This window comes from Salmo salar, chromosome 22, assembly GCF_965601325.2.
Source record: "Salmo salar chromosome 22, fSalSal1, whole genome shotgun sequence".
In the NCBI taxonomy this organism is placed as follows: Eukaryota; Metazoa; Chordata; class Actinopteri; order Salmoniformes; family Salmonidae; genus Salmo; species Salmo salar.
Genome location: NC_138312.1, coordinates 35184879 through 35210184, shown reverse-complemented (window position 1 = coordinate 35210184; position 25306 = coordinate 35184879). Strand labels below are relative to the sequence as shown.

The window sequence follows — 25306 nt, the reverse complement described above, 5'->3', positions numbered from 1 at the left end:
AGCCCTACCACAGAGAGCCACAGACAAATATCAGAGAGCCACAGACAAATATCAGAGAGCCACAGACAAATATCAGAGAGCCACAGACAAATATCAGAGAGCCACAGAATATTCATTTATTTTAAGTGGCAAAGCTTTGAATTAAAAAAAGAACGTCAATAAAACATATAAGGGTAGCTGGCTTTGGGTCTATTATATGACGAATAAAAAACTTGAACAATGACATGTGTACACATTTAACCTGCATGGAGGGCTATAATGCTGCTGTTTGAGAACGAGACTAACTTGGTATGGTGGGCGCAAAGACATGGACAACTTTTTTATTAACAGTTTTATTAAATATGACGACGTAAATGTCATACATCACTGTTATTGTTTAGTTTTAGATTTTAGATTTTCATCTAACGCTACAATCTAAGCCACACCGGTCAGTTATTATTTGACCACATACTCAATGTAGGCTACTGGTACATATCTAAACATAAATAATGTAGGCTACTGGTACATATCTAAATATAAATCATGTAGGCTACTGGTACATATCTAAACATAAATCATGTAGGCTACTGGTACATATCTAAATATAAATCATGTAGGCTACTGGTACATATCTAAACATAAATAATGTAGGCTACTGGTACATATCTAAATATAAATCATGTAGGCTACTGGTACATATCTAAACATAAATAATGTAGGCTACTGGTACATATCTAAACATAAATAATGTAGGCTACTGGTACATATCTAAATATAAATCATGTAGGCTACTGGTACATATCTAAACATAAATCATGTAGGCTACTGGTACATATCTAAATATAAATCATGTAGGCTACTGGTACATATCTAAACATAAATCATGTAGGCTACTGGTACATATCTAAACATAAATCATGTAGGCTACTGGTACATATCTAAACATAAATAATGTAGGCTACTGGTACATATCTAAACATAAATCATGTAGGCTACTGGTACATATCTAAACATAAATAATGTAGGCTACTGGTACATATATAAACATAAATAATGTAGGCTTCTGGTACATATCTAAACATAAATAATGTAGGCTACTGGTACATATCTAAACATAAATAATGTAGGCTACTGGTACATATCTAAACATAAATAATGTAGGCTTCTGGTACATATCTAAACATAAATAATGTAGGCTACTGGTACATATCTAAACATAAATAAAGTGGGCTACTGGTACATATCTAAACATAAATAAAGTGGGCCTACTTACTACAAAAAAGTTGCGGGTTGCACACAAATGCTCTCACAGGGCTAAGGCATGTATAACAGATACACATATATATACAAACGTATAAACGATTTAGGTAGTGTGGGTCGTTATTATTCAGCATAGTTTTTTCGTACAACAGAACAACAGAACAGCAAAACCAAAAAACATCAATAAGTTACACAAGTGGATGTAACGCTTGTAGTTTCATTCACATATTCTTTTGACAATTCTTTTTGGAAAAACATATTCGTCATAGGTGTACAGACATCTGAGAACCATGTGTTTTGCATCGTTGTCAAACCACATTTATGAAAATACAATAATGAACGTCTTCGCGTTACACACAGTCTGGGTAGGCTATATGAGGGAATGTCAAGTAAGGAAAGAAATTCTGTGGTCACCGTGAAAAGTTCATATCAATACAGAATAAAATGAAAAAGGCAAACATTGACGTCTGAAGATATCTTGCATCCACATTGAATTTAACGCAGCCATATCTTTGAATACACTAGTGTTTTTATTGTGCCAAAAAATAGTTGATAGGTACTTGTTAGGTAGTTAAGTTATTCTCACATCACGGCGGATTGATGCATATAATAGGCTAAAATATGAAGTCGTTCATTCTTTCTTCTCTTCTGTCGCCTCTTTTGTGTCCTCTTTTCCTGTGTCTTGACTTGCCCCTGCCGAACCACTTTCGGCGAGAGTGGAAGTTAGATTGCTTTCCTTTTTCCATTTCATCCGGCGATTCTGGAACCAGATTTTTATCTGACGTTCCGAGAGACATAGTGCATTGGCGATTTCGATACGTCTGCGTCTCGTCAAGTAGCGGTTGAAATGGAATTCCTTTTCGAGTTCTAGAGTTTGGTATCGGGAGTAAATTTGGCGTCCTCTTCGTCTGTCAGAACCGTATCCAACTCCTGAATGGAAACACAATTTTGAATTATCATAATCAGGCATAATCAATCTTTTTACGTAGGATATGCAATGTCACTAGCCGAACACACGCGCACACATAATCACAAAAAAACACGGAAAGAATCGATGTGTAGGATATAGCCTAATCGTGTCAGTTCTTACATGCAATTATCTAAATAATCAACAGCAGTGGTGGTGCATACTGACGCAACACACACACACACACACACACACACACACACACACACACACACACACACACACACACACACACACACACACACACACACACACACACACACACACACACACACACACACACACACACTTCCGCTATCAGGGGAACCCAGTCCACTGAGTGATATTTGAAGAGATTATAGGTTATTCGTCTTTAAATACCGTGAACTCTTTAATATGGGTGACAAAAGGATTAGCTTAAAATATATAAACTATTTTGTTTTGAGGGACATGGGGATGGACTGTGACTGAGACTTTTTCCTAGGAAGATAAAAGGCCTTTATTGCATGCGACAGGGTGCTGCTGTAGTAATGGTTTATGGGGTGATAAAAAGTAGCTTCCCCAGTCGTAAAACGGACCAGCTCGTTTAATTCATCTCTAGGAGTTTGTAATAGGCCTACTCACCGCTATGAGAGTTCATCCGCTGCATCCACGGGTAGATCTGAATGTTCCCCTTTTGTTCCTGTGAGCCGTTCCTGCCTGGATCAGACGGGTAATCCTGCGCGAGCGAGCTTTGTGAACCTTGTCCCAAAGTGCTCTGCCTACAGCTGGGCAGCACGTCCTTGTCTTGGTAAAACACGTTGGATCCATACTCGTACGGTCCCCTGGTCGAGCCGAATACAACGTTGTCTTGGGGGGAATAGAAAGGCGAGGAATATATCCGGTTTTGGGCCACAGCGGTTCCGTAGGAGGAGAAGTGTCGAACTGGTTCATAGGTAGTTGAGTTTAGGGCCACGTTTGGTAAAACCTCTTGACCACCAGCTAAATGGCATGAGAGCGACGGGTTTGCGAAATAAGAATTCATACCTCCCTCTCTCCCTTGCTCCCTCTCTTTCCCTTTCCCTCCCTCCCTTTCAATCTAAGCTCTCTCTTTATTCTCTCCCTCTCCCTCTCTCACACTCATTAAGTCACTCTCTTTTTTTCACTGTCAGTCTATCTTTTAATACAGGCACGCTGTATGATTTCTTTATAATGTATTTCTGGACGCCAATAAAGATACAAGGCACCGCCGAATGTTGTCGCTAAAGCCTCACTCTAGGATGGACAAGATGACAATGTCAGCTGACCAAATTTCCTCCAATAAAAAGCAGGGAGTAGAGGGACTGAGGGAGAAAAAGTAACTTAATTTAAAAAAAATCTCAGTCGAAACTACTCTCGCATATGCGCGCGCACACACGCCATCGCAAGCTAACACATGCACACATGCGCGTGCACATACACCCATAAGGACTACATACATAGGGAGCATTTACGCGCACGCACGCACGTACACACACGCACACGCGCACACACACACACACACACACACGTCACCTCTTGCCAATCTGCTCCTGTAACGCAAATTCTTTGTTGTACAGTACTATCCCATAGCAACATAATAACACTCCTGTTCACAAAGGTATAAAGAAGATTCAGTGTGTGGATGAATTAAATCAGATAGGCCTTTAGCAATAAACATTCACAATAATGAATTAGCCTAAATGTGGAATTTAATTATTGAGAGAAATAGATGCCAACGCTAGACAAGCATGCTCTATTTAAATGATTTAACTTGAGTCCAGTCTCTTGTAATTAAAAAAAAAAGATTGGACATTAAAGAAGAACGGGAGTTATGTTTCCATACCCCTCGCGGTTGAGAAAATATGATTAGGGTTTATAACCGCAATACAGTGTGATCGAATTATTCAGTTCGAAAAAGCTTGACAATATTGCCCTCTTAAATCGATAGAACATGTTTTTCTTCGGTGTGAGTTACATAGTTTCTAAACGGATTAAAAAGCATGATTTATGTTGAAAAAAAAGGATTAGGCGGGCCTAATCCAATTGTTAAAATAGAGTCAAGAAAACGTGTTTGGGTGACTTTTAATTATATTATTTATAATAACAACAAATAGATAGATATGCTTTTAGATAATGCTTTAGCCTAATATGAATGGACTGAATGTTGATGTACTGATAATATGAAGGCCCATAACACAATGATCTAATACTTCCAAATAGGAAGTATTGAGTTAATCCAGTTTGACATAAAATAAGTCCTAACACAGGTTTGTTTGAGGGCTACAGGCTGGCAGGAAAACTGAACACAGGAGTGTGCGACACACACACTTCACACACACACACACACACACACACACACACACACACACACACACACACACACACACACACACACACACACACACACACACACACACACCTTATTTTCTCATTAGAGTTGGAATGACACGAAAATGCAAAGGGTTCACTGTTGCTTATGGCAAGAGAGGCCTCTTATTGCTAATGCTAGCCATAAAAATAAGTTATGTATATATTGTTGTGGATAGACGGGCATGTCTTTTGGGGCATTTCCATCCCCAAAGGAACACACATTGTCACCAACCTAGCTATTACAGTGTGGTTAACCAAAGCGAGAATCTGCATAGCTAGGTAAATACCCATCTTTCTGATGTGTGTAGGGAAATATTAAGTCTAGGCTACATTAAGTCTAGGCTACATAGGAAATATTAAGTCTAGGTCTAGGCTACATTTGATAGCGTGTGAGGTTGCCCGATATAGGCAACGTTTTATAAGAATTAGATTAGACCCGGTGCACAAAATTCGAGAAACGTATTCGAAGAGGTAAGAAAAGTCTTATATTGGGACACGAGGCTTTTAGCTGCGTTACCCCTTTGTTCAGTGATAATTCTTTCGGCAGAAAGAGGGGGTTTTATGGTAGTTTTACAGCGAAAGAATGTCTTAATGCCTGTGTAAGCCGCAGAAGTCATAAAACCAGACAAATGACGGATTCTAGTCTATACTCTTCTACTGCATGCACTGTGTGTATCCGCGTGTGTGAAATCCTCGCCCATACAAATACATTAAATGCACTAGTGAATGGAAGGCTTTAGCGTTAGAGCATGGAAAGAGAATACACTTTAATTAAAGACGTTTAGTGGTGCCTTTAAAAAAACGTGTATTACTAAAAAGAAGGCCACAGGCCTAAACCTTACAGCATAAAATGCAACAGCAAGAGCGCAACAGTTATTGCTAGGCTACGTTACAGTATTGCAGTGCAACATTAGAGGGTTGTAACTGTAATAGTTTGATCATTTGTTGATGAAATAGCTAAGCCAGTGTGGAGATGGAAACTATTAATCATTGTCGGAATAGGTCTATTGTAGAACAATGCAATACAAAATAAAGAATGAAAAAAGAATATAGCTAACATCTTGATTTTCAAATATCCACTAAACATATTTAATATGTGTTTCAAATGTGTCTGTGGCGTTTTGTCTATCTACGTAGGTCTATCTAACGTTATTTGTATGACTAGACACTGGTAGACTATTATTTTTGGAGTAACATGGGAAAGATAAAACCGACTTTTATGACAAGTTTGATCATTTCGATTGATATCCACATAGCCTAATCAATCCTACTCTGCCTTCCAAATAAAAGTTCAGCACTCAGTTTAATCGAACTAATGAGCTCACGGGTGTGGCAGAAGTTGTCGGATAGAAACGTGGTGTTCCCCAAACAGCCTTTGATCTCTAAATCGAACGCTTTTAAAAGGTTATTGCTTTAATGCGGGCCATATGACAAACGCAGCAGTTGGAATGCAGTGGGATGTTATCGGTGAGCCTTTCTGTAAATTGAATAGAGAACTTACATGGAACCTTTTATCTCTGTAAGCCTTGTTTGTCATGCAACTTTAGATCATTAATACATGTATTAATTGACCCCCCCCCCCCCCCATACACACAATATTAGACTATACACGTTGAGTAACCTATATCTATCTCTTTAATAGTGCTTCTTATTCCTCGCGTAAAACATATGTTGTTGACGCGCTATCTGTGAAGGAAACGTGAATTGGGTTGGGGGAGAGGTAGAGAGTGGTTTTATTGTACTATAGAAGTGGAAGTGTATGGGGAAGTGTTTTATTGCACCCTTTGTGGAAGACAGTCTGGCATTTGCACGCAAAAACAACTGGTCACTTATAACCTTTGGAGGTCTTGAGGTCTGCAGGTACTGGCCTATATGCTAACATTTGAACCAGACAAAAAACAAATCGGACTAAAACCATGTCGTCCTGATAATGTTAAAATGGTGTTCTATGGCAGACACAGAAAGTCTAACAAAGCCTTAGAAGCATACAAGGGTAGCAAAATGATGCATTCTAAAACAAACTATTGCAACTCTAACTCTGTCTTATGCGCCAGTAGCACGAAGAGAATAGGTTAGTAAATAACTATACTACACTAATAATAACAATTATGGTATCAGGGTTATAGGTTATATTCAATATTACTGGTCTAAGATGAAATATTATATAAAACCATCATTAAATTACAATATTATCTTATATGGGCAAAACAACCCTAAACGTAGGCTATTTAAAATAAATTAAGAAAAGCAGCTGTCCAAAATGATCACATAACTTGGCTACAATAGTCTCTCTCACATTATAACGATAAGGCTTTTGTTTCAATGCACTTTCATATTCTTATTATTATAGAACATAATTATTCCGAATATTTCTAACAGTTTAATAACGCACAATAGCAGAATGTGCAAAATAGCCTTCAGAATTTTAGGGACAATCGCCTACCAAAGAGATTCAGGCCTACAGTTGCGATATCCCCAATAATCTCTAAATACTTTGAACCACTTTTTTTTTGTAGTTTCAAAGATTTGTATCACCAAATAAAGCAACATATCGAAGGCCTATACCTGTACGTATAAAGCTTTTAAAAGTGACTTTACCCTATGCCATTCTCTAAAACCCTCAGCAGTTTTTAGAAATGTCCTGATTAGGTGCCAGTGAAGGTGACAAGACAAGCGCATTACCAGTTCACTTCCTCCTGCAACCACCTACCTGCTTTTACAGCAAAATAAATGAACATTAAACTGATATGAAAACAACCACAGCATAGACAGAGTGCGCCTAGAGAAAATCTATGGTTTTTCTAGTAGGCCCGTGCATTTTAGGTGCAGCGTTTTGGGTTTCAACCAAATATTACGCACAGGTTCTGTCCAGAATGTTATCGTGGCATGAAATTTTCTGACTCGAATAAATATTTAGTCTTAATGTTGTACTTGATTTTCATTTTTCATATTGAGCTTGAGTAGCTAGAATGTTTATGAAATGTTGTAGTCTAGTAGACTATTCACACGTAGGCTATAGGCCTACACATCTGTTGTCTATGATTACATTCACTACAGGCCAGGCATGCATGTCAAGCCTTTTGTGATGATAGATGTTCACCTACAAATAGTTTCCTCACTTCACTAAGCATCCATAAAATGTAAATCCCAAACAAAGCCAAGCGACACCTGGCTCTCACTGTAGAGAACTGAGAAAGCAGCAACAACAGAAGTTATAATAATAATAATAATAATAATAATACATCTTCAATAGAAAGAAGTGTAAAATCCTCAATGTTGGCGAGGAATGGCACTTTAGTACGGTAAAGCCATTGGGTTGTTGGTTGCTGCAGTGTAGTCACACGGTTTTTCCCACGTGTCATATAGGTTCCTAACAGTGAATCTTTACAATAGGCCCTACTAATGACACACAATATATGTATGGAGCATTACGAACAACACCGCGTGCAGCTTAATGTGGGCTATCCAAACAACATAATGTTGTTATTTTGTCCTATATTGTGTCAAAGCTAACATTGAATTAGGTAAAACCAATGTGACTGAACACACCCTACTGACATAGACCTACTGTATGTATGTATGTATGTATGTATGTATGTATGTATGTATGTATGTATGTATGTATGTATGTATGTATGTATGTATGTATGTATGTATGTATGTATGTATGTATGTATGTATGTATGTATGTATGTTCTCGCATTATCGATCACACAGTAGTATTGGCAGTGACAGGATTTTGAGGTGCTGCGATCTAACACTAGATGGCAGTGTTCACTGTAATACATATTAGGTGTGGGAACAGAGGTAATCAAAGTTTGATCCTGAATTTATAGGCTATTGCCAAATGCTGTGCATGACAAAAACACGTTTGATTTTATATTGCTGTGATGCGTTATTGATTTACGCTTCGAACAAACCGCCAGTGTCATTGCATTTTGTTACACCAGAATTAGATTAATTTCCAATGAAAAGCAGCGTTTGCCTTGCAGCATTGCGTTGCAGGGGAAGTTGCAGTGCGTTCGGTGTGGTGCATACATTGGATTTATCGAACGTATGCGTCAAACTGTATGAGTAGACCGCTTGACAGAAATTATAGCAGAAGGTGAATTTTGAACTTTTGTTTCATACATATCCAGATGATGTTGCGCATTATTTTCCACAAAACACCGTCGGTGTGTTCGAAGCGTGAGGCTATCCATTGTGTAACTAAAGTGTTTTGCGTTGGTGATCCATGATGACTAAGTGTGTATTTCTATATATATATGTACATTATACACAATACACATTAGTGTACAGGCTGCTATGTAGATTATACACATTATACATTAGTGTACCAGTTCAATAAACAAAACGAATACTTGCACAATGTTATGATGATGACACCACCACAACCGTCAGCACAACCAACCATCAATACTAACTTTGTTTTGCCTGCTCATGTTGCATTATGGTTCAGATAAGTAACTAACTGAACATTGGGTCTTTGATTTACGCATGTGGAGCAGCCTACATAATATTATTGTAAGGTTTATAAGAAAGGCTACAGCTTGGCCCATCGCAATATATTGCCACACAGAGACATCGGTCCTAAACATTAAAGGCAAAACAATAACCTAGGCCTGGTAGTAAGGAAATAGATGTTCCCTTTTTTAACATCGAATGCTTGACTGGAGACTAACTGAGAAAACCCAATTCCTGAATCACACCAGGGTATCATAACCTATCACACTTGATATTTAATGCGCGTACAATTCAAGAGTTAAATAAATGAAATAGCTCAAATTCTATCGGAACCATTACAGTAAATAATACCAGGCATCAATGCACCAACCAGCAGGTTCTATAGCCCACAGGTACCAGTTACTTTCTATGGTCTGGTACAAGAAGCGCTGCTACAAGCTAGTCCAGGTGATGCACACAGGCCCTCTTTTTCTGTCACAATCAAAATGATTGCTCACGTGGGTTACCGCGAGCTACTACTAATATCAGGAATAGTTTCCCAGTCCCACTTGTAGATGAATTGCAGAATATATAGCTTGGCCTATTACTAACATTTACAAACACAGGCTCAGGTCCTAAAAAGGCAATTTACCTGCACTAACCAATATTCTAGAACAAGATAAAGCCTTTAGACGATCAATTATTTTATTACAATGGCAGAGTGTGTAGCTTATTACTAAACAATAATATATACACTATACCTTTATTTTGTGCATTTGATGTTTACGCAAACAGGTCTACTAACTCTACAATAGTTATACCTATATCAGGGGAAAACATGATGTCCATAGACCATAGACCTACAGTGGCAATACAAGTATACATTAGATGCATGATTTGGTTAACTTCTGCATTTTTCCCCCGTTAAGCAAAATATATGTTACATATTTAAATACATCCAAAGGCCACAGACCATTCGATTAATTTTAAACCAATACGGAACGCAGAAACACAAACTTACCCACGTTCTCCTTGCTGCTACAGTGACGTACATCCACTGGTCCAGCGGTTACCAGCGCTGGAGGGAAACCAAGGAGACCGAGGAACCCAACTTGTTAATATCCAATATGTCGCTTGTATTCCGTTCAACGCTGTAAAACGAAATGAAAGATATTCAGGTTCTGAAGTATGACAATCCACAACCTGAATCCGAGTAATCTACTCAGGTTCCACTTCTGATTTAACAGCGATGAGCGCGCAAGGGGAAGAGAGAGAGAGAGAGAGAGAGAGAGAGAGAGAGAGAGAGAGAGAGAGAGAGGGGGGCACTGGATAGGGACGGAGAGACACAAAGCGAGAGAGGGAGGGGAGAAGGAGAAGCAGTCAAATGGAATGGCAAACATGTAGGTGTGCTGCAAAATAAAGCACATTTCTGTATAGAACGCGAAAAATGCTGTCGCTTAAACGGCCAGGTCGTGTACCGATTGAGAAAGATAGTAATCAGGGGGAGACAACAGTATAAAGTTGTTCATGGAGAGAGAGTCACATGTCAAGTTACAGCCAATCCAATTTCCGATTCAGTCGTAAAGTTTTATTACTCAGCTGAAAATGTCCCACTAAACAACCAGGAATGCGTTGCGCCTCCTTCCTGCCTGGCCGACCCATTCTCTATATCTTTCATTTTGCATAAGGACACTTCACTATCTATGGAATAAGGTCAACAACTCCAGAAACTCACATCTCATTCAGTATGTGTCGATGAAAGCTAGTCTACTTAATTTGCTTATTCGTTCCATACTGATGTGCCTCCCTTTACGCAATTGTATAGTCCTATATGCCAACTTACATGTCCATCGATAAATATTGTTCTGTTTTTCTTTGCTTCTGCATCTGAAAACATCAGTCACATAACCTACATTTTAGTCAGGGCGTAATACAGCATTTACACGGCGGATGTATCCAGCAGATGCACCAACCACTCCTCCACATGCGCAGTCATGCGGGTAAACATAGCGTCACCAAACATGTGCGCGCGCATGCTGTACCTTCACCCCAGGTCAGCAGCAGCAGCTCATTCTGTACATGATGGAGATCAGAGATAAAATATATCTATAAAACATGTTTTAGACCTATGTTTACATGAAAACAAGACAGAGACACATTCATGTTATCAATTGATTTGACGACAGGATTAGATTGTCTAACTCTGCCAATAGAAATAGCCTAATTGATTTGATTAAAATCCTATTGAGTACATTGTCAGATTGTCTGTATACCATTTTAAAATAATTCTGATGACAGCATAGTTTGCTTATAAATGTGAGACCGCCCTGGTATTCATTCCTGCCTTCATTCTCTACATGTTGTTGGCTATGTGAGCACATTGTAATAGGCTATGATATGCTCGTAAAGGTCCAATGCAGCTGTTTAATACTTGCTGTTTAAAACTTGCTGTTACTGGCAGAGAGGTTTGGAACTATCTTTCTTATTGGTCTATTAACTAATTTACAGCATGGTGATGTCACCATGGAAGGACAAACTCCATCCCACCAAAACAGGCTGAAATTTCAGGCGGTCATTTCAAACAGCGCTAAAACATGAAACACACCGAGAATCTCACTGCCGATAAACTGCCGATAGGTACTTATCACAGTGGGGAGGCTGTTCCTTCTCTTTCTAGAACAAAAGCAGTACTTGCTACGTGCAGACACATTAGTGACGAACCAACACAATGCTTGTCAGTGGCCACCAACTTGACTTTGAGCCAATTGGAGAGCACAAACCCCCACTTGGGGGAGCCCCCCAAAAAAGGATAAAGAGGGCGTTTTCTCCATACACCCATGGATGAGCCAGTGACACGTCATATGCAATGTAGGCTATGGGATGGTAGCTAGCTAAGTGCACAGACACAATGTACACAACACTAAATACTTCCTACAAGCTAGTGAACCACTGTAGCTAGTATTGACATTATTATTAAATCACAATGGATTAGTTAGTTTCCATGAAACAGCTGCCTGTGTTAGGTGCCAAGTTAGTGCAGTGTCCTTAGCTAGCTAGCTAGCTAGTTATGTTGTGCTAGTGAATATGCTAACGTTTGCTAGCTAGCTAAACATTTGTCTATGGGCTGGCACTGGCAGTATGGGATTATGGCGAGTGAATTAAATAGTTTCTTTGTCTTCTTACTAGGGAGTTAACTAGCTGTGGCCATCTGGCTAGTATCAACAAAGCTTTCTACAAAACAGCAACATTAAAGCAGATAGCTTGAAATCTAGACCATAAGCAATACGCACAGATATGCATTAACAAACAACGCTACTGCCTCCTTGTGGTTTGGACTATTTTAAGAAGTGGCTGATGACTTCCAAGATCTTTGCTGTGTGAACACAAAAGAGATTGACTGCTGACACTCTGTTCAGAGGTGCTAAGTACTGTTGGCAGGTAAATGTTTAACAATCCTATATTTATAAAACACAGGAAAATCATGTTTTTGACTGCACTGTGAGGGAGAAACATGTTGCACCATGGATTGAAAAATAAACTTATCCTCTGTACAAAATAACAGTTTTAAATGTTTAACAATCCTATATTTATAAAACACAGGAAAATCATGTTTTTGACTGCACTGTGAGGGAGAATCATGTTGCACCATGGATTGAAAAATAAACTCATCCTCTGTACAAATGAACAGTTTTATTCTGCATATTGTTAACCTTTTACTGTAGTTCGCTAAATCAGGGTCACACAGAGTGTTTCTTGGTAGTCTTAAAGAAATCATATCAAATGTTATTTGTCACATGTGCTGAATACAACAGGTGTAGACCTTACAGTGAAATGCATACTTACAAACCCTTAACCAACAATGCTCTAAGAAGTTTTAAGAAGAAAACAAATGTTAAGTAGAAAATAGAAAATAAAAGTAACAAATAATTAAAGAGCAGCAGTAAAACAACAGTAGCGAGGCTATATACAGGGGGTACCGGTACAGAGTCAATGTGCAGGGGCACAGGCTAGTCGAGGTAATTGAGGTAATATGTACATGTAGGTAGAGTTAAAGTGACTATGCATAGATAATTAACAGAGAGTAGCACCAGCGTAAAAGAGGGGTCTGGGTAGCCCTTTGATTAGCTGTTCAGGAGTCTTATGGCTTGGGGGTAGAAGCTGTTAAGAAGCCTTTTTTCGGGACCGTTTGCCGTGCGCTAGTAGAGTGAAAAGTCTATGACTAGGGTGGCTGGAGTCTTGAACAAAAATCTACTTTGAAACAAAAGTATACACCTCACACACATAATCATGGGCTTAAAAAGAAGAAGACACCTGTACCATGTATAGAGTTGAAATGTATACATTGTTTTTGTATGCATCCCAATATTACACTGTATATACATCACAGAAGACTGAAAATGTTTTTATAAAAAACTGTTTGACATAGAAACACGGATTTTCGTCTGTTTAATGATTTTAGTTTTTTATTCATTATGAAATTATGAAAAATATGAATAACATTCCACAAATGAGGCCACTAGGTCATTTGACTGCAAGAAAGGGAGACCTGTTATTATTAAGCGATGTAATGAGGGTGATCACTTGCCTACAGCGGAATAAAGGTGCATGCCACCTTCACATGATGCATATTCCTCTTTCTACTGAAATATTGAGGTAATATTGGAAATGCATTTTAGTTATTGGAAAAAAATGTCCGCCATAATGGAGAACATTCTTGGTGTGCACAATTAATTAGGAGGATAACTCAAGATTGGCCATCTTTGTTTACAATTAACACAATAATGGATAGCCTATACCTAGAGAGTTGAGCCTCGATTTATTTTTCAATTCTATGAATTCTTTACATTGTAGCGTGTACGCCTACTACATTTCCTTTTAACATTGCAACATTTCTAGCAATTGAATATGTAGCCTATACACTTTAAGTACACTTTAAATAAGTCGGTAAAATACATTAAAGTTGGGCTATCTAATAATTAAAGTTTTTAAAGAACAAATATGAGACTTAATTGTCCATATGGCTGTGTATTAGGTTTTCCTCTTTAAACAACTGGTCAAAGAAGAGAAAACCAGACAATCGTATTGTTTGTGGAGGCCTGCACTGAAAGCACCAGTATACTAGCGCAGGGGTATTCAACTCTTACACTATGAGGTTCGGAGCCTGCTGGTTTTCTGTTCTAACTGATAATTAATTTCACCCACCTGGTGTCCCATGTCTAAATCGTTCTGTGATTAGAGGGGAACAATGAAAAAATGCAGTGGAACTGGCTTCGGGGTCCAAAGTTGAGCTTGAGGGCTATAGTGTGTCAGAACACAGAGACACTGTCGAGTTTATTTGCCGTCCATAAAGTTTACAGGTGGTTACGACCTTATTACGGAAGTGGTCTCCCCTCATGACAATATAAAGTACAAAGGGAGACGGGTAGACAATGCTCACAGACAATTGTCACTGTACAGAAAACTTCCGGAATTTCGGCAGTAAACAGCTTATAGAATTGGCTAAATCTAGCCGGAGACATTCAAGTCAAGAGAGTTTTACTATAAGGGGCCCAGTGTAGGTAAGAAGGCATCTGAACATCTGAGTGTGGCGGAATTGATTGACAAGGTGAGTTTTATTCTGTAAATGTACATGTTAAGGATATTTTTTGTATTTTACCTTGATTTAACTAGACAAGTCAGTTAAGAATAAATTCTTATTGACAATGAAGGCCAAAACCTAACGACACTGGGCCAATTGTGCGCTGCCCTATGGGACTCTCAATCACGGCCGGTTGTGATACAGCCTGCAATCGAACCAGGTTCTGTAGTGACGCCTCTAAGCACTGAAATGCAGTGCCTTAGACCGCTGCGCCACTCGGGATATCTTTAACACAGATTTCTCATTGTACAAGCTGTTCTTGAGTTGTTTGTAGTCGTGTTACGTAGACCTAATGCAGGCTATATGTGGCATTTTTTATTTTATTCCAAGAGATGGTTTAAAAAAATATTTTGAGTCTAGGCTAGGCCTGTGTGGTGTAAAATATGCATAGGATATGCACCATATTCCAATTGCCACACTGTGCTTGTTACGAATATATTTGGTCACCTTATTTTAAGGGTTAGCCTCCATAAAATAACAGATCCCTAAAAGGTTTCAGGAAAATGTTAGACAGGACCGATAGGCCTCAAAGGACTTAACATTTAAATATAAACCTTTCTTATTTCCTGTAACCTGCAGACTGTAATAGGCCTATGTGCATATGATTTCTTACATCGTCTACTCTGAGTATGATTTGATTGAATTTAAGTAACCCAGAGTAACACATCGCAAACATCTTGTACAGTTCCTTCAGAAAGTATGCATACCTCTTGACTTATTCGACATTTTGTTGTGTTACAGCTTGAACTCGAAATGGATTAAATAAAACTAATTCTCAACCATCCACACACAATACACCATAATGACAAACTGAAAACATGTTTTTGGCAAAAATGTATTGAGAATGAAAAACAGAAATATCTCATTTACATAAGTATTCACACCCCTGATTCACTACTTTGTAGAAGCACCTTCGGCAGTGATTACAGCTGTGAGTCTTTTTGCGTAAGTGTCTACCAGCTTTCCACACCTGGATTGTGTCACATTTGCTCATTATTATTTTCAACATTCTTCAATCTCTGTCAAATTGGTTGTTGATCATTGCTAGACAACCATTTCCAGGCCTTGCCATAGATTAGAGCTGCCAAGGTAAAAATCTGTTGTTCTGCCCCTGAACAAGGCAGTTAACCCACTGTTCCTAGGCTGTCATTGTAAATAAGAATTTGTTCTTAACTGACTTGCCTAGTTAAATAAAGGTAAAATATGTTTTTTTAAATTCCAGTCAAATTAAGTCAAAACCATGACTCAGGAATATTCAATGTCTTCTTGGTAAGCAACTCCAGTGTAGATTTGGCCTTGTGTTGTAGGTTATTGTCCTGCTGAAAGGTGAATTCTTCTCCCAGTTTCTGGTGGAAAGCAGACTGAACCAGGTTTTTCTCTACAATTTTATTTGTGCTTAGCTCCCTTCAGTTTTTTTTATCCGGAAAAACTTCCCAGTCCTTAATAATTACAAGCATACCCATAATATGATGCAGCCACCACTATTCTTGAAAATATGTAAAGTGATACTCAGTAATGTGTTGTATTGGATTTGCCCCAAACATAATGTTTTTTATTCAAGACAAAAAATGTATTACTTTGCCATATTTTATGCAGTATTACTTTAGTGCCTTGTTGCAAATATGATGGATGTTTTGGAATATTTTTATTCTTCTTTTCACTCTGTCAGTTAGGTTAGTATCGTGGAGTAACTACAATGTTGTTGATCCATTCTCAGTTTTCTCCTATCACAGCCCTTAAACTCTGTAACTTTTTTAAAGTCAACATTGGCCTCCTGGTGAAATCCCTGAGCGGTTTCCTTCCTCTGGCATCTGTGTTCGGAAGGACGCCTGTATTAATAAACCAAGTGCAATAACTTCACCATGCTCAAAGGGATATTCAATGTCTGTATTTATTTGATTTATACACATTGACCACTAGATGCCCTTGTTTGCGAATCATTGGAAAACCTCCCTGGTGTTTGTGGTTGAATCTGTGTTTGAAAATCACTACTCAACTGAGGGACTGGACCTAACAGATAATTGTATGTGTGGGGTACAGGTAGTCATTAAAAAATAATGTTAAACACTTGTATTGCACACCGAGTGAGTCCATGCAACTGAACTCATTTAGGCTTAGTATGAGCACTTATTGACTCATGATATTTCAACTTTTTATTTTTCATTTATTTGTAAAAATTTCGAAAACATAATTCCACTTTGACATGATGGGGTATTGTGTGTAGGCCAGTAAAAAAAGTATATTTAATGAGGCTGTAACATAACAAAATGTGGAAAAAGCCAAGGGTGTGAATACTGAAGGCACTGTAGGGTACTCTAATCGTTGCATAATAACGTATTCACTACAAGAGATTAAAGATGCACATAGAAGCCTACACACCTGTTTCTCTTTCCATAATAAAAATACATGTTGGATTGCATTTTTGTTACTGGGCAAATAACAACTTGAAAAAGAATGTCAAACAGTACTAATATAGTGTGTAACAACTGACTTGGCAACAATACAATTTATCTTGTCTTGTAGGCCAAATAGTATAATATACTACTCGACCGTCGTTCTTATAATTGAGATAATTGAGGTTATCTCAGATATAACTAAGCTATTTAGTGATTTTATACCTCTATACCGTATAGTGGTGCACATACAGTATGTGTTGAAGAGGTAGAGTATACAGACTTTTGACGTCCAAAACATAGCATGGCCTTTATCTTCCCATATATCCAGACAGCTACCCAAGGGTAGAGGGTATTTGAAATGTTTTGTAAACATACAGCAAGGTAGCCAATGCGGTTGAATGTGGAAGTCACTAACTTCTGGTATAGGCGGGTCTTAAACAAGAATATAACTGCCTCCGGCACACACACACACACACACACACACACTCACACTCACACTCACACTCACACACTAACATGTACAATCATTTATACTGTATTTTGGGCACCTATAAGGTAGCTTGGAAGTATGAGTTGCGCAGCGGTCTAAGGCACTGCTTAGTGCTAGAGGCGTCCCTACAGACCCTGGTTCGATACCGGGCTGTATCACAACAGGCCGTGATTGGGAGTCCCATAGGTTGGCGCACAATTGTTCCAGCGTCGTCCGGGTTAGGGGAAGGTTTGGCCGGATTAGGACCAGGGGCGGAAATCCCGGGGGGGACGGGGGGGACACGACCCCCCCCAATATATCACTGAAACATAACTATGTAATTTAAATAATATTAATAATACGCAATGAAAGCAATTGTGCTGATTATAGACACTTAATAGCGCGCTTTTAAGTTTCAAAAGATTGCGACCCCCCCACCCTTTTCCTCACAATGGTTTGATCCACTGCCAGTTCCTTAGTTGGCAAGGTAACAGAGGGGTCGTATCTACTGTCTGAAAGGCACTCAATGAACGTAACTGACGTGAGGTTAATCCAGTCAATCGCGCACACACACTAGCTGAATATGCAGAGCTAGCGCGCAAATATTAGCTATTAAGCTAGCTAGTACCTATTCCATTTATGTGGCGTCGTCAAAGATAGAATCTTTGCTATCGTCAATTTATTCCAAGATCAGCATGCAGATGATGTAAGTTAGTGCTTCAAAGTCCCTGTGATAAGGTTAGCGATAAACTGAAGTCCAAACTGAACAGAACTTCACTCTCTTCTACCATTGTCTTAAATATATTTAATGGTCTCGTTGCAAAAGCTAAATTTTCGCAAGGGAACTTTTATTTATTTATTTTATTTCACCTTTATTTAACCCGGGTAGCAAAGATTATAGCAAACACCACTGAAACTGAATTGGTGCTCGCTAGCTTTGCAAATTCAGCTATTGTTGGAAGCCAGCCAATATGAAACAAACTATTAAAATTACAAAAGGTTGCAGCATATGTTGTGTAAATGGTGAACTCATACAGCTGTCAACTCTTGTCATTTTAATTCGTTTCACATTTGCTAGCTACCTTTTAGATCGAAGCCCAAATAGAATGATAGAAGATGATAGAAGCCCATCTCCTACTGTAAATAACCTACACACTGTGTGTGTGTGTAGCCAGCCAGCCAGCCAGGTAGAAAAATGGCAGAAAAATAAAAGACGGACATCAGAGTATTTTTCAATACACCAAAACGCATAGTAAGAACCCTAGTAGCCTAATATCTCAAAGACTAGTTGATAAAATGTTCATAAGAAAGAAATGAAATTCTAATGGAAATGTTTCACAATGATTTCATTAGGCAGAGCAGGCAACAGATGGCACACAGACAGCAGAGTTGGGGACAGATATGCAGGGACAGACTGGCAGAGACAGGGAGTCTCAGGTAAGTTTGTTGAGTCTTTGTTTGGCAACATTATGAAAGGTTCTCAATTTTTTTTAACTTGTAAAATAGGAACATAATTGGAAAATGCCATGGATACCCCCACTCTCAACTTAAACTGGTGACTGAACTAAGATTTGTTAAAGGCAATGGTATTGCTGTTGTGATTAGTTGTGTCGTTTTGGGTACCGGTAGTTAGGAGTACGGCAAACACCTTATTTCTTTGGTTGCTCAATATACATTTACCATATTACAATGTAGGCTATGTGTTACAGCACTACTTTTGGTGTCCCCCTCAGGAATTGCTCTTGAGAAAATTTCATGTAATTGTCCCCTCCAAAGTTGATATCAGATTTTCGCCCCTGGTTAGGACGTCATTGTAAATAAGAATTTGTTCGTAACTAACTTGCCTAGTTAAATAAAGGTAAAATAAATATAATAAATTAAGTACTCAAATGGATATCGCAGATTTGTAGGCTCGAAGTGTAGGCCTACGAAATAGTTTAGCTAAGGGGGAGCTTCTACATCATAAAACCACTCTGCTTATTGGTAAAATAACTCCTTATATATATATAAAGGGAAATATATATATTTCCCTTTATCAAATATAAACTACGTTGCAGGCGTTTGTGTCTCAAAACTAAAAATGTCTATGAACCACTATCAATACAGGCGTATCCATTCCTTCATCCATTGGTCTGACTGAAAACAAGTCATGATAAAAAATATTTTCTATAATGTCATTTTGTTTGGGTGTAAGATAATGTGATTAAATGTACTTAGAATTCATTGATGTTATTAGGTAAACATAAAATTACAAAACAGACATAATTAGATGTTTGGATTGCCTACCTAATTTGTTTTGTGTGTGTGTGTGTGTGTGTGTGGTGTGTGTGTGTGTGTGTGTGTGTGTGTGTGTGTGTGTGTGTGTGTGTGTGTGTGTGTGTGTGTGTGTGTGTGTGTGTGTGTGTGTGTGTGTGTGTGTGTGTGTGTGTGTGTGTGTATTTTGGTCTATTGCAGTTCAGAGAAATTGCGAAATGGTATCAAGAATGAGGAAGAGAAATTCCGATTTTTTGCCATTTATTTCAACATGTTTATGCCAATCAAGTGTGTGTGCACTCGCAACCAACATCCCCTCCTTTAACTTTAAACATAAGAAATCAAGCTGATTCATACAATAAGAAATACGAAGACATACAGAGGTCATATTCAGTGCAATAAAAAACGAGTCTATTGCATCAGCACAATATTATAGGCTAATGGTATTTAAAAGCTGAAGTACAATTCTTTGTTCAATTATAACATATTGGTTAAATACATGTGCATTACTTAAGGCAGTTGAAGTTGTTGGGACACCAATTTTTGTTACATCGTCCTTTAGCTGGCTAGGTAGTATGGCGCAGAGACATTTGTTTCGAAGATCAATATAGGCCTACTATATCGCAACAAGTAACACCATAAGTATCGTGCAATCAAATGCAATATAATGTGTTATAGGCCTATCATTGCACTGGCGTGTCCCTTCAGTGAGAATGTATAGATATAACATTGCTAATGACAAAACCGTTTTCTTGGTAGATTTTAACATCACCTCCAAGTGCATCTAGATCTACTTAGGTAGTAAAGAGTTCCCCGTCTATTAAAACCAATATAGGCTAATAATCACGTCAAAATAACATTGCTGCCTTCTAGAATCTTACATTTTTCAGAATTAGGTCAAGAATCAAGAAATATTCTACATATGTCGAATTTCCGATTTGTTTTGTTATCGGATTGAATAGGCCCGGAGCATTGGCGATCAAAATCTCAGACAGCGCTCATAATGTTTACAAAATATAGGCTCATTACAATACACAATAGTAGGCCTATATTTGTGAAAATAATAGGCGTATAGATTGAAATTTGAGACAGAACAACATGAAATATCTTAACCACTGGGCCAACTGCCATCCCTTTCCCCACCTTTGGAATTGGCATTTATGAATAAAATAAAATAAAACTCCCATCATCCCAATACACACACACAAATCCACACAAAAAATACTCGAGGAAAAAAAAGTACAAAGAATTTGTATTAATAATGAACCCTTCTCCTCGAATGACAACATTGATGGAACATTTAAACATTTCCAGCCATCCTATCCTCTTGTGCATTCTGTGATATGGACATATGCGTAACAATATGATTTGCAAGTGCTTTAGGTCTTTATGTTATGAGAACCTTTGCAGCGTTTAGAGACTGTATAAGCTAAACATGATTAGTAGTTATTATCCTCATAGAGAGAGACATTTGCTGGAATGCAGAACAGTTATTTTTCTCTCATCTTGTTGACTCAATACAACGGTGGAGATAAAATGTGATCTCCTTCTCCCAGGACCATATTTCAACTTTTAAGCCATATAACCATAAAAAGAAAGAGCAATAAAAATCACTCTTTCGCCTCCTCTTCCTCTCCCGTTTCCTTTTTGTCTCCCTCTTCTCCTTCACCATCATCATTGCCTTCATCATCGCCCTCTCCCTCTCCCTCGCCCTCACCATCTCCATCACCATTACCCTCGTTCTCCGTCTCTACTCTTTGATACGGAAATTGGTCCTTGATGTTCTCCTTTTTCCACTTCATCCGTCGGTTTTGGAACCAAATCTTCACCTGCCGCTCCGTCAGCCCTAAAGCGTGAGACACCTCGATCCGACGCTTACGGGTGAGGTAAGGGTTGAATAGAAATTCCTTCTCCAACTCCAGTGTTTGGTATCGACTATAGGTCTGTCGGCCACTCCGTCTTCCGGGGGCTATAGAATGGAAATAGAACTTACAATTAAGCAGGAAATGTAGCAAGACTGTGTCTGGTTCACTATTGTTTTTGAAATATAAGATACATTGTTTGAGATTTTGTGTGTGTGCGTGTGTGTGTGTGTGTGTGTGTGTGTGTGTGTGTGTGTGTGTGTGTGTGTGTGTGTGTGTGTGTGTGTGTGTGTGTGTGTGTGTGTGTGTGTGTGTGTGTGTGTGTGTGTGTGTGTGTGTGTGTGTGTGTGTGTGTGTGTGTGTGTGTGTGTGTGTGTGTGTGTGTGTGTGTGTGTGTGTGTTTGACTATACATACCCTCTACCCTTGGATAGCTGTCCGGATGTGTGTGAAGATAAACGCCATGCCAAGTGCTTCTGGTCAACTTTCACTGAATTCGTTTTTACCGTTGTTATTAATCTCCGCTTATTTTCTCATCTACTAGCGATCAACGGAGCCGCCATTAATGGCACAGCACTGATGCCGATCTACTGGTATTTATACGCCTGTAATCAAAGTAGCTAAGATCTGATGAGAGCGAATCATTATGCCACGGTTACGTGACGAAGTTCTACTGTGATAAGTGAAGCTCCGAAAACGTTATAATATGTTACCGGATGTAGTCTACATGCCATGAAAACTACAACAAAATTACCACACAAGAAGCCTAACTGTAGCCCAGGCTTATAATGTTAGAGCCTTTATACTTGCACTAATGCACATATAAACAAGTAGCCTACTAACCGTGCGGTCTCATCCATGGAAACATGAGACTAGGAGACTGGTTTTGATTTAGGTGGCCTTGTCCTTCTCCGAGGTTAGTGCCATTTGACGATTTACAGTCTGGGTATAGCGCCACGCTTGCCTCTTGTTGGGTACCAAAAAGCGTTTGTTTTGGAAGAGCTTCGTATCCATAAAATGTAGTGCCATCTCCATGGCAAGCCAAGGCGCATTGATTCTGCTGGTAGCCTGGTGTGGAGATCGCCGGCGTCCTATGGTGAAAGAAGTCTTGGACGTGATGGGGCGGGTGCTGAAATCCCGTCGCCGCCGCTCCCGCACCGTACACCAGCGCGTGTCTCCCGGTGACGCCTTGAGGGAACCTGCAGTCGTAGTAAGTTGGTTCCAACGTTTCACTGCCTTTGCACGTGGAAAAGAGAGGGTTCACGAAATAGGAGCTCATGTTTTACGGTTTACAGTGGAAGAACTTAGTTTACGACAATTCCAAGTATTGCCTTAGTTTTGTTCCTAACCCCACACATACAACGAACGAAACCACGAAATCATAGAGACATGTTTAAGAAATAAGATATTAAAGCCTGTTTCCTTATCCACCTCTCCCCTGTTAAAACACTGCCCTGCTACCAAAGGAAGTCCTTTGCTTTTTATTGGCTTTTTCCTTTTGGAGCTTCAAATCAGCTTCTTTTGTCGTGCATGGTTGATATGTGCTATATAGCTAAAGCGGATAGCCCCTCCGACACACAGTCACTAGCGTCCCCCCCCCCCCCCCCCTTCACGACATCGACCCCCTCCTCTCTCCCCACCAACCTTCAACCCCCTCCCATTCTCATTGGGAAGCTACTGTGCATTTTGCTTTACAATACAATAACATTTTGAATATTTTATGTAGCCTAGACTCTGTGTCAAATATCATTTTGTTTAGTCCTATATACATTGTCTATTTGAGAGAGTAGTGTTCAAGATGTTCCTCTCTAGACCTTCCTCCCTAGTTAATAGGCCTACCGTGTATTGCCCTTAAGAACGTGACAAAAACCTCGACCCCAGACTCTGTGAAGGCAAGGTTTATGCATTACGTCAATGATTTCCATTCAGGCACACATGTACGCGCACCCAGTGGCGGTGAAATGTTTTGTAGCCTAGCCTATTTCAATTAAAATATTATAATCGAAAATGTTTACATGTAGCAAAATTGTATTTGCTAATAATACAGCCTAGATATTTGGTTTGATATGTTTTTTATGTTACCAGAATTATTTTATAATGCTTAATAGTCGTTGATGACGTTGATGAATTATTGTACATGATTTACATGATTATTAATGAAAATAAAAGTGAAATAAACGTGTTTGGTTGAATTTTTGGTCTTTACTTAAAGCAAACATAATACAAATATGAAAATATGTTTCACAATTACAGACTATACATTTTGACATTAAGTTAGGCCTACATGTTCTGATGTTCTTTTGAGCCCATAGTAGATGTAGCCTACCTTATGCTACTTAACACTAAACATAGGCTATCGATTAACACAACGGTAAAACATAATTGATCAGTTATAACTCAAATAATTGTTCTTCATAACAATACAACACCAAGACAGAGATAGAGACCCACTGCCAAAATAAATGGGTGTAGATAAACATAGGCAAAATAATTTGGAATATCGATACTTAAAAAAAGAATGCAATATTGCCATATTACTGATATACTACTGCCTATAGTGTAGGCTAGAGAAGAAAGATAATTATTATCCGTAAAAGTTATATGCAGACAACGAATAACGGACGTTGTTGGTTGTTCAGCTCTACGCATGAGTTGTTCATCTCTACATTTGTGACTAGTAACCCTAGAACAGCCTTTAAGAACGTTTTCTCCCTCCAGTCATCCAAAGGTTCCCATACAAAAGATAAACAGGCTACATGAGCTCGAAAATGTTAAATACTTAGTCAACAGCGACATCCAGTGGCCATTTTTTGTGTGATTTGTACTGCACTAACTGGAGTAGTTCTAGACCTACAGTACTTTCACATAACCATGAGAGGCTATTATTTCGTGAGATATAGGCTAGGCCAACACATTTCTATTGGTTGTATCATGATAGTGGAAGATTGGATCGGCGATAGATTTTAAACCATAGGGCTAATTATTAGCCAATAATTTAAATACATACTATGAATCATATGAATAGAATGTTTCTGCCACTACTGGGCCTACTGCTAGTGCTGCTAGCTTGCTAACACGCCAATCCTCGTAAGGGATATAGTATAAGAATACTATAGCCTAATAGTGAAAGTAGAAATAATAACCATTTAATAATGAGCAATGAGGATACCTAGGATACCTCTGAGGTTCAGAGGAGTATTTATGTCTGTAATAAAGCCCTTTTGCGGGAAAAACTCATTCTGATTGGCTGGGCCTGGCTCCCAAGTGGGTGGGCCTATGCCCTCCCAGGGCCACCCATGGCTGTGCCCCTGCCCAGTCATGTGAAATCCATAGATTAGGACCTAATTTATTGATTTCAATTGACCGATTTCCTCATATGAACTGTAACTCAGCTAAATCTTTGAAATTGTTGCATGTTGCGTTTATATTTTTGTTCATATAGATTTGGAATAAAGGATGTTCAATTTGGGGCCTTTCATGTGTTCCTCTTTCCCCTTCTGCCACACAATTCAGAGTGGGTAAATACAGGAGGATGGAGTCACGTTTGCAGCAGACAAAAACAAGTGCAATAAGCCTCCTTTAAACCCGCACACCATACCTTGAAATAAGAACAATAAAGTCATTTAGCCTAGAGGTCTAGCCAGTTCTGCTTTGTTAGATTGCATTCAAGACGAACAGCGCTGCCCGAAGCA

At 38.8% G+C, this 25306-nt stretch overlaps 2 protein-coding genes and 1 long non-coding RNA gene across 6 annotated transcripts in view; all 3 read right to left on the bottom strand.

The window, feature by feature from the left end:
- The window catches only part of LOC106583297 (uncharacterized), a 70682-nt gene that overhangs the window by 30206 nt on the left and 15170 nt on the right, over positions 1 to 25306 (bottom strand). For 2 of the 4 annotated variants that reach the window (XR_006761402.2, XR_001323469.3), the window contains exon 1: positions 10020 to 10825. This is a non-coding gene — a long non-coding RNA (uncharacterized LOC106583297). The other 2 variants (XR_006761400.2, XR_006761401.2) reach the window with 2 other exon arrangements.
- On the bottom strand, positions 1791 to 3209 carry hoxc6 (homeobox C6). The gene is given in 2 exon segments (NM_001141622.1): positions 1791 to 2169; positions 2810 to 3209. Coding segments are annotated over 2 exon segments (699 nt in total). The 3' UTR covers positions 1791 to 1870.
- On the bottom strand, positions 21365 to 22893 carry hoxc8 (homeobox C8). Its single transcript, NM_001139547.1, has 2 exons — positions 22458 to 22893; positions 21365 to 21723 (listed from the first exon to the last, which is right to left on the bottom strand). Exons 1-2 carry the CDS (start codon positions 22891 to 22893, stop codon positions 21365 to 21367), a joined length of 795 nt encoding a protein of 264 aa, NP_001133019.1.